At 51.1% G+C, this 10,816-nt stretch overlaps 1 protein-coding gene across 1 annotated transcript in view; it reads left to right on the top strand.

Moving 5' to 3' along the window:
* Nucleotides 1-10,816, top strand: part of CLMN (calmin) — a 48,750-nt gene that overhangs the window by 16,521 nt on the left and 21,413 nt on the right. Inside the window, exons 4-6 of the mRNA XM_025869180.1 lie at nucleotides 3,405-3,500; nucleotides 5,704-5,787; nucleotides 10,498-10,590. Of these exons, the coding sequence (XP_025724965.1) occupies nucleotides 3,405-3,500; nucleotides 5,704-5,787; nucleotides 10,498-10,590 (273 nt within the window). The remainder of the gene's footprint in view (nucleotides 1-3,404; nucleotides 3,501-5,703; nucleotides 5,788-10,497; nucleotides 10,591-10,816) is intronic.

Raw genomic sequence — 10,816 nt, 5'->3', positions numbered from 1 at the left:
TTCTTTCTTTCTCTTTCTTTTTCTTTTCTTTTCTTTCTTCCTTCCTTCCTTCCTTCCTTCCTTTCTTTCTTTCTTTCTTTCTTTCTTTCTTTCTTTCTTTCTTTCTTTCTTTTCTTTCTCTTTCTTTCTTTCTTCCTTTCTTCCTTCCTTCCTTCCTTCCTTCCTTCCTTCCTTCCTTCCTTCCTTCCTTCCTTCCTTCCTTCCTTCCTTCCTTCCTTTCCTTTCCTTTCCTTTCTCTTTCTTTCGAAAAATAAATACAGAAAAGGACAGAGGGTAATGTAGCAAATAGCCATGCACTCACTCACCAGCCTCAGGGAGCCCCCGTTTGCGCCTGTGGGATCAGGGATGGCCTCCTTGGCCAAGGCCCCTGTCCCTTCTTTGGGGCAGGTGGGTCGCCCCGCTCTGAGAATAAATCAGATAGCACCTGAAACCGATGCCTAATAAACAGGGTGAAATTAACAGCCATGTTTCCAACCTGGAGACTTTCAAGACCAAGCTTTCATGTCAAGGAAACCCAGGAACCACTCAGGGACTTGGGCTTAACTACAATTTGAAGGCTGTCAGAGATATTTACGGAGTCTCGGGCTTCTGGAAAAATTCCTTCATTTACCAAAAGAGTTAGATCATGAAGAAAGCCCTGGGGGTGCTGTTTACTCGGCCATACCAATCCCATGAAGCCCGTGGAACATTTGGGGCCCGGGCCGTGTTTTCGCTGGAGCAGGTTCAATGTCTCCCGCTGCCGTCCCGCCGCGTGGACTCTGGCCAAGGCCCCATTTGCTGCTCCTGAGGCTCTTCCAGACACTGTCGGTGGAAATTACTCTCCGGGTTCAACGCCCAAGCAAGGCTTGGCCACGGCCGGGGCTGGTACCTGGGAATTTTGTTAGTCCATCTATCAGGGGGTGTTTTGTTCAGGCGTCACGTTTTTCTGCCTCAAGTTAGCAGGAATAACATCTCCGTGAGAGGCTTGGTAACCTGATGCCGTCATGTTCCGAGTGGAATGTGCCCAGGGAGCTGTGGGGGTTTGCAAAGAAAATAATTTGCCTTTTGGTTCAAAGGCGCTGTTGCCCTAGAAGCAGATCCCTTTTCTGTGCACCTGTGGGAGGAATTGGCCTGTATTTGGACTAACGGGGTCAGGGGTCTCGTATAAGGGGTAAGGAAATGCCACCTTCCTTCATAAAAAAAGAACACACGGACCCTCCAAAGCTTTCACGGGAAGGAGGCCTTCCCCGAGGGAAAGGGTGCCCCGACCACAGCTCCTCCGTGTTTCCGAGACTCTCCTCGGACCCCTGAGTCTCTGGCTGGTTTACATCTGCCACCCTCACTTGCCCCCAATCCTGTCTCCTATGTGAACACCCCATTCATTGTACCCAGAAGTAGAGCCCACCTGTTCCAATAGCCAAAAGCCCCACTACCAAAAGGTAAACTGAGAATTCGTGCTGGGGTGAGGGCGTATTACAAGTGCACATGTCTGGAGCCCATTCCCTAAGATTCTGCACAGTAAGTTCTAATCATCCCGCATTGAAGGAGCTATTATCAAGCTGGTTTGGTCAACAGCGACCTTTCTTCAGCAAAGTGTTACCTCAAACCCGAAAGAAAGGCCAGTAAGAGCTGAGCCTCTCTGATCAAAGGGGGTTGTGGGGGATCAGACTCCTTCTCAGCACCCCTGGGTCCCCATAGGACCCTGAAGCTGCTCTGCTCCGGTCTAGGATTCCAGGAAACACAGTCTGGAGATCCATGTGCTGGAGCATCTGGCTGACAGGTTCCAGGCAGCCCCGGGAGCTCCAGGCCACACGTCCAGCCAGACTCCTGGTGGACACAGGTCACCTAGACAGTCAATCTCTCTGCATCCAGGCCCACAGAAGAAACCCTGGGCAGCCTCCAGCTTTTCCCACCCAGGCCTCCTTCACGGTCCAGATCATGGGAGCCAAGTTGCCTCTTCCCCCAGGGAGAGGCAGGTGCTGAGGTACACTGGAGCTGACCCAGGAAACCCAGAAAGAGAAGCCAGTAAGGGGAGGAGAGGGAGTGACTCAGGGCCGTTCCCTGTGCAGAGGTACCGGCGAAGAACATCTTTTTACCACTCACGGCCATGGGACATACACCCCCTGGCTGAAATGCCTTCCTACAGAGAGTACCCGAAGACTCTGCAGGAAAGAAGTCACTTCATGGGCTGGTTTACTGATGCACTGATCTGGGAAGTCAGGTGCAGTACCAGGCGCTTTCCCTGAACGATCTCATCTCATTTTAGCCCCTATGTTCTGAGACCTTGCAGACCAGGACACTCGGGCCCAGGGAGGTTAAGGAAAATGCCCAAGGCCTAGTTCCTGTTGAGGGTAGAGCCTGGATTTGAACTCGGGTAGTTCTAACTCCCTTGATTCTTAGTGGAACAGGTAAAAGGTGCATCTTGAGATAACGTTGGTTATCCAGAAGTCTGGCTTTTGTGGAGGAACCGAGGGAGTGGCGTTCAGAATGCTGATTAACTTTTTTATACAATTTAAATTAGCTTGATTTGTAATAATGAGCATGGATTACTTTTGTAGCTCAACATATAAATATACAATAGAACATCTATAGATAAATCGGCCTCCCAACCTTTGAGTCCCTAACGGGCCTACAAACTCGGTGGGGGGAGGGGATTCTCCCCCTCGGCCAGCAGTCTGTCCATCCAGCCCCTCCTTGCCACAACTGAGTCACACACTGGCCACCTTCCTGGCTCCCTCTGCCAAGGGTCCCTCCAGAGTTGGACTGAATAGTGATGAAGTGCCAGCTGGCATGTCAGGTCGGTCACATATGGAGATGGAGCAGTGTGGGAGGCAGGGAATCCCTGCTGACATCAGCACTGAGGCCCAGAGGGTCACTGACCCAGGGTCATGCCATCGTGGCGTGGGTCTGGACAGCGCCTGTGGGCTGCCAGTGTGTCCTGATGAAGAAACAGGACTGATGGTACGAAAGAGCTGATCTGACCAAACACTGGGTTTGTCGCCTAGCCTCTTTGAGCCTCAGTTTCCCCAAATCTAAAGGAAGGGCTTATACTAGGTAATTTCCTGGGAGTCCTGCTGGAATCATTTTATTCTGTGGAGGGCTGTAATTGAGACGTGCCTTTTCTTTCTCCCCTTAGGGAGAAGTGTGGATGTAATGTAATTTGGGGGGGGTCTCAGATCTCAGGGTCCCAGGGATCTCCAGGACCCTGGAGTGTGATTGGCCCTTTGGTGCCGAGTCTCCTCCATGGCTCATCAGCACACTTTCTGCCTGGGCGTTCCCCCCCCCCCCGCCGCCCCTGCCAGGGGCTGCCTGTAGACAGATCTGGATGTATGCAAGTCTCCTCCTGGGGGAGACCTGCAGCTCGGGCACAGTTTGGTGGACTACACAGGCCACTAATCAGCTTCTTTCTTCCCCTTCTTCCACAGTGCAACCCACCTCTAGAAGTTAAAGATTTATTCATTGATATACAAGATGGCAAAATCCTAATGGCTTTGTTAGAAGTCCTGTCTGGGCGAAATCTGGTACGTATGTCACGGAAGGGGCAGGGAGACATAAGATGCAAAGGAAACCACTGCTGGTTTCTTTTCAGGACACACCTACACGTATGTACCCATATCGGGCCACGCGTGATCTTGTGACGAGAAACTTAGAAGGGTGACATTCCTTTCTCAGGGACCAAGAGTGACATAATCATGTATAACTAAGCAGTATCCTTTTTTTTTTTTAAAGTAAATATACTTTAGTAAGTAAATAACTGCATGCTCCGTGTTTTCCGGGAGTCTGTTAAAGATTGAAACTAGATCATTAAACTTTAGCGCTCCAGCCGTTGTATCAACTAGAACGATAGCCAAGAATCAGGAAGATTGAGGAGAAAGGCAGCTTGCCAACCAGATTCCATTATCCACCTGAGGCTAAAACTACCACTGCTGGCTTCTAGAACCTTTTCATTAGTCTCGTCATTCCCCCTTATCTGCAGAGGGTACGTGCCAAGACCCCCAGCAGATGCCTGAAACTGCGGACAGTACTGAACTGTGTCTATGCTGTGTTTTTTTTCTATACACACGTCCCCGTGATGAAGTTTAATTTAGAAATTAGGTGCAGTAAGAGATTAACAAGGATAACTAATAATAAAATAGAACGATTATATTACTGTATATGGTCATAAAAATTTTGTGAATGTGAAAAAATTAAATTAAAAACAATTATGTAAATGTGGACTCTCCCTCTCTCAAAACGCCTTACTGTCCTGGCCTCACCCCTCTTCTTGTGACGATGTGACATGATATCAAGTCCACATGGTGAGAGGAAGTGAGGGGAGTGATGTTGGCACGTGATGTAGCATGAGGCCACTGGGACCCTCTGACCACATGTCAGAAGGAGGGTCGTCTGCTTCTGGACCACAGTTGACTGCAGTCACAGAAAGTGAAACCACGTATAAGGGATGACCACATTGAGCTGCACTAGCTGAGCCGGAGGCTCATTCTACTTTGGATCTCCCCCTACGTCTCCATGTTGTGTGTGTCTGCTGTGCGCAGGTTGGTCGTCTCTCTCCCCTTCCCAGAGCAGGGCTTCTCCACCCCAACACTGCTGACATTTTGGGTCCAATAGTTCTTTGTCGTGGGGACTGTCCTGGGCATTGCAGGATATGTAACAGCAGCCTTGGTCTCTACCCACTGGATGCCAGTAGCACCCCCAGGTTTGACAGCCAAAAATGTCACTTGACGTTGCCAGATGTCCACTGAGGGGGCACAGTGACCTGGCCAAAATGCCAGTGGTGGTGATGTTGAGAAACCACACTCTAGAGTCTAGTGTTTGATGTGGCCTCCATGCCGCATTGCGGCTCAGGCGAAGGTGCTGCCGTGGGTCACAGCTCCGCCAGCCCATAGCTCGGCCATTGTGGACCTCTCGAGATCTATTTTTAATTTTAGGTTTAAAGTCAAGAGCCCATCCTGCTTTCAGATCTAATGTAGCTGGAATCTCGTCACACCCCTTAACCGTCCCCATCTTCATCTCCCAAAAGCAAAACGGGAGATTCCTGTTCACTGCTCCAGGGGGGCTGGGCAGAGTCTCATAACGAATTCTCACAAATGGCGGACGCACTGTGGTAAAAAACGTCTCTCTCTCTCGCTCTCTGGCTGTCTCCATCTCTCTCTCTCTCTCTCTGTCTCTTGTCTCTCTCTCTCTCTCTCTCCATCTTTCTCTTTTCTCTCTCTGTGTCTCCATCTCTCTCTCTGTCTCAGTCTCTCTCTCCCTGCCTGTCTGTCTGTCTGTCTGCTTCTCTCTCCACCTGGGGCAGCTGTCCACAAAGATCCTGGCAGAAAACAGAAACATCTGCTCTTGGCAGGAGGGACTTGCCGGATGATTTAGCAGCTGCGGGGATGCCCCAGCTGATGCTCCCTGCCTGTCAAAACCGTCAGCGTGGCGAGGAGAACGCGTCCCTGGAGGTCTCAGGAGGGGAAGGAATATCAAACCCAGGAGCCGGGTCAGAGAGAACAGTTTGACAAATCTGTCCCCTGTTTAACCTGTCTGGGTCCCCCGATTCACCAACTCAAGTGAGTTAAGTCCCAAGGACCATAAATACGGAGTGGGTTTCAGCTGCGAGCCCCTAACTTTCTCTTGGGATTAATGAGAAAGAGGTAAAGACAAAGGCCCACCCCACAGCACCCCTGCGCCTGGAGCGCCTGTGTTGGATTCACTTCTTGTTTGCTCTGTTCTGTGTTACAGTTGCACGAGTACAAATCCTCATCCCATCGTATTTTCCGGTTGAACAACATAGCGAAAGCACTTAAGTTTTTGGAAGATAGCAACGTAAGTATTTGAAACACATCTTGTTAACACAAGCTTTTCTTGTGACGAGAAGGACGAGTGCCCGTCACGTAACGGGACTCCCTCCGGTCATCCTTCAGCTGGAGATGTGGTCCCTGGCTCCCTGCCTGCCGCGCCCTGTCCATCCGATGCCATCTCTGCCGGATACCTGGCCGTGGGAAGGGCAGACCAACAGGCTGGTTCTCCGGCCCTTAGCATTTCACATTTCCTTCTTTATCCCTTTGAATGGTGCCCCGAACGTGCCACAGTGGGACACTTTCTCTTAGCAAGGAACTTTCTAGATTGAAGTTAGCTTTTTCTGTGTTTTGAGCTCTGCTTCATGTCCTTCAAAAGAGGGGAGGGACAGTCCTGGAGGGATGAAATTTCCAGAGCTCCTCTTCCATTAAAGCTTCATCAGTTAACCGGGATAGAAAGCCCGCAGCTTGCCCGATGGGTCTGCACGTGCAATAAAACTTCAAGCGTGGGGTTCTTAATGGTAAGCAATGGAAGCTGACCTTGGCTGCTGTAAGCGGAAAAGGAATTTGTTGAAGGGATGCCTCGCAGCACACAGAATGCCTCGCTAGACTGAGGAGTCAGGCGGTCCAGGGATGCGAGGTGCCAGGACCATTGTAGAGCCTGCCTCCCCACAGTGTAAGGACCCCTGTGCACATGACCCCCTGCCTGTGAGTGAGAGGACATTCCTGCCCCCACCACAGCCCCTGGAATGAACTCTTAATGTCCCACATTCAGGTTCAAAGGCCTGGGCCGCCATGCCTGGATCCCGCCCACATCCCTGCTGCCATGGGGGAGGGAAAGCACTTTCGGCTTTTGAAGGAGGTGGGCTCCGCCTCCCATACTGTGGGGAAAGCTCCAGATACAGGAGGGAGTTCAGATGGTGGCAGCCAAAAAGCACAGTACACTTTACACCAGCATCATTCACAACAGCCAAACAGTGGAGGCAACTCGGGGCGCCTGGGGGGCTCAGTCGGTTAAGCGGCCAACTTTTGATTTCAGCTAAGGGTCTTGGGATCGAGGCCCGAGTCAGGTTCCATGCTCAGTGTGGAGTCTGCTTGGAATTCTTTCCCCCTGCCCCTTCCACCCCCCTGTTCTCTCTCTCGCTCTCTGTCTCTAATAAATAAATAAAATATTAAAAAAAAAAAAGGCAGAGGCAACCCAAGTATCCATCAGCAGATGAGTGGATGAACAAAATGGGGTCTGTCCACACCATGGAATATTATTCACCCCTGAAAAAGAATGAAGTACAGCATGGTCGAATCTTGAAAACATTATGCCATGTGAAGGAAGTCAGACACAAAGGACATTACTCTTTGATTCCATTCCTATGAAAAGTCCAACACTGGGAAATCTTTCAAGACAGAAAATAGAGGCGCCTGGGTGGCTTAGTCGTTAAGCGTCTGCCTTCGGCTCAGGTCATGATCCCGGGGTCCTGGGATCGAGCCCCACATGGCATCTGGCTGCCTGCTCATCGAGGAGGCTGCTTCTACCTCTGTCTCTGTCTGTCTGCCTCCCCCCCCCGCTTGTGCTCTCTCTCTCTCTCTCTCTCTCTGTCAAATAAATAAAATCTTAAAAAAAAGAAAAAAGACAGAAAATAGATTCATGGCTGCTTAAGGTTGTAGCAGGGGGTGATAGTTAAGGGGTATGGGGTCTCTTTTTGAGGTGACAGAAATGTTCTAAAATTGTGGTGACAGGCGTGTACATCCATCAATACGCCAAAAACCATTGACTGATATACCTTAAATGGGTGAATGGAATGGAATGTGAGTTATATCTCAATAAAGCTGTTTTATTTTTTTTAAGACTTATTTACTTATTTTAGAGAGAAAAAGAGAGAGAAAGAGTGCACATGAGTTCCGGGGAAGGGCAGAGGGAGAGAGAGAGAAACGCAGGCAGACGCCCCACTGAGCACAGAGCCTGATGCGGGGCTCGATCTCACGACCCTGAGATCATCACCTGAGCCGAAATCAAGAGTCAGACGCTCAACCAACTGAGCCTCCCAGGTTGCCCCGAGCTGTTTTTTTTAAAAAGCACATCACATTTTCATGGAAATGGCTGGCCTGTCTGTGGCGTTGGCCTCACCTTGGTGTTCGCGCTCATGGGGTGGCTCAGAGCACGGGTCCTAGGGCACACCTGGCGGGCTTCCAACCCGGGAAAATTAGGCAGACTCTCCAATCCTCGGTTCTCACATCTGTAAAATGAAAGTGATAAAACCCCAGAACCTTGTTGAGGATTGAATGTGCCTGGCCCGGTGGAGGCTAGCCAAGTGCTGGCCCTGGGTGAGGGCACCCTGCCCCCCTGCACCTCAGCTCCTAGAAGGCAGCACTGGGCATGGCTCTTCTGAGCAGTGTCTCCCCCATTCCCAAAGGGGCGTGGTTTTTGTGATAACTTAGAGCCTTGGAATGACTGCCTGGGAGATTCATTGCTCTTCCTTCCTGCTGGTCGACCCCTAAGCACGTTCCTACTCTGTCAGCTGCCCATGTTGATGGGCCTGGAATATAGGCAACGGGAATGGTGGGTCTGCCCCCAGCGGCCCTTCGGGGCTCATTGAGCAAGTGTCTTCTGGGGGCCTGGGGTTGTGCTCAGCGTTGGGACACACAGCTGCATGAGAAGCACATCTGCGCCTTCAGGGAGCTTAGAGTCCAGTGGAAGAGGCCTCATGTGGCCGGCAAGCCGCGGGTCGCACCAGGGCACCAGGGGCATCCTGGGGAGCCATGATCCCTTCGTGGCCGGCAGGGGGCATCCGGGGTGGCCGGCCCCGCAAGTAGGCCCGGGCAAGCCCACAGCTAAGGCAGGAAGGCCTGACCTCTGTCGCCCTCCGGGGCTGGTTCACCAGCCTACTCAGTGTCTCCTGACAAGGCTGCTCTGGCATTTTCTGGCTTGGGAGGGTTTCCCATAAAGCTCGGCTCAGAGGGCCGAGCTTGGCTTCCTCTGAGGTGGGAGTGAAGGCCGAGACAGGCCCGTAGACCGCTTTGATCCCCTGCACAGGGGTGAGTGCAGGGAGCCGCCACATGGAGGGGGCTGTCAGAGCAGAGGGGTCAGGAGACAGCAGGCCACGTGTAGCCGGCGACTCATCCCGTGGGATGGGGCCGCCTCTGACGAGCTTGCAGGGAATACTGGACCTGAGTTTGATCAGCCATTTTATTCACATTGACAGCTTCCTTCCTGGCTCCAGCCTGCCTGTGATGAGCTCGTGCTGCTTGAGTTATGTACTCTTTGCGAGACAGACCTGAGCCGTGGACCTCGGGGTTCCCTCCCCCTTTAGGAAAGCCCGGCCCTACCGCCTGCGGTAGTCAGAAACCCCTGACCCGCTGATAGGATCTGAGACCTGGGTGAACAGTTGTAAAAGGCCCCGGGGAAAGGGGAGAAAGGAGTATTTGTGCGAGAATGCTCTCCTCGTGCTTGCTTTCCAGCGTCCCCTGGCAGAATTTTGCAGGAGACCTTGACTGACTTTATTTCTCCTCTCTGCCGCCAAAGAATGGTTTTTAGTTTTGTAGAGGAGTTGGGAAGAAAGAAGAAGCAAATTTGTCAGAGGCCGGTGTGGCCTGCAAACACTTGCGGTTATCGCCTACCCTTGACAGAAGAAGTGTGCAGATGCCTGATCTATGCACTCAGATTCTGTTCGCAGGTTAAAGTGATGTCCTCAAACCTGAGTGTGCGTCAGAATCGCCTGGAGCGCTGGTTCAAGTGCAGGTGTCTGGGCCCTGTTCTCGGACTTCCTGATTCAGGAGGACGAGGAGAGAATTTGCATTCTAACCAAATTGCAGGTGATGTTGTTGTCCCTGGCCCAGGGAACACACTTTGAAAACCTGCCTTAGGGATTCACCAAAAGCATCACCCTGCCGTCAGAACATAGTGAAATACATAGGTTAGTTCCCCTAAGGGTTTCTATAATAGATGCATTTTAATCAGGATGTTTGGTAATGATGCAGTCACTCAGGGTATAAGCCTTATTCCAACACACTCTTTCTTGCTTTCTTTTTTTTCCCAGAGAGAGAGGGGGGCAGGGAGGGGATGAGGGGGCAGAGGAAGAGAGAATCTTGAGCAGACTCCACACCCAGTGAGGAGCCTGACACGGGGCTTGATCACATGACCCTGAGATCATGACCTGAGCTGAAATGAAGAGTTGTAGCTCAACTGACTGAGCCACCCAGGTGCCCCCGCAACATGCTATTTCTACTTAGCAGTGGATAACTATCTTATCCATTGGTGGTCCATGATTGCTGATTTGTTGGTGCTCTGTGTTTGTCCAAAACTGTGTTAAGCCTGGAGGTTTGGTGGTGTTAGTGTTAGCATACAAACAGACCCAGCCGGCACTTACCAACTCCCCTCGAAAAGAATGACCAAGACCTTTCCTGGCTGCGTGTCCCAGGCACGTTACATTTGGCCTTGGTGAGATTTCCTCACCTGACACATAGGGATAATAGAAGTACCTACATTGTGGGGTTGTTGTGAGGACAAACTGAGTTACTCCTTACAAGTTGCTTAGAATGACGTCTAGCCCCTGGTAAGTACTATGGACACGTTTATTAAACTCATTTGCGTATGTTTTTGCACACGGGGGTCCCTGAGGTGGCCTTGGACAGAACTGAATGATAGAGATGAGAAAGAGCGACAGGCCCACGAGGGCATCCGAAAATAACAGGTTGCAACCTTCTTGAACGCCCTGCATTAAGCTCATAAATTGCTTCTTTCCAGGTAAAACTGGTTAGCATTGACGCAGCAGAAATAGCAGATGGCAACCCCTCTTTGGTTCTTGGGCTGATATGGAACATAATCCTCTTCTTCCAGGTAAAGTGATTTCCGTGACGCACAGTAACGATCTCCTTGAGCCTGCTTAGTGCCCGCAGAACAGAGGGAGGGCCATGTCGGGGGAGACTGTGAGATCTTGTTTCTGACAGATTGTGACTTTTCTGTGTCTTGAAAAAGAACCAGAGGCCATCTGGTTGCTGACGATGTGGGTCCCTGTGATTTTAATAGGGACGTGAGCTCCATTCTCCAGAAGGGTAGAGCCATC

This window comes from Callorhinus ursinus, unplaced genomic scaffold (genome assembly GCF_003265705.2).
Source record: "Callorhinus ursinus isolate GAN/ISIS: 27379988/994484 unplaced genomic scaffold, GSC_fseal_2.0 scaffold8, whole genome shotgun sequence".
NCBI lineage: Eukaryota > Metazoa > Chordata > Mammalia > Carnivora > Otariidae > Callorhinus > Callorhinus ursinus.
This window is presented reverse-complemented; position numbering and strand designations above follow the sequence as displayed.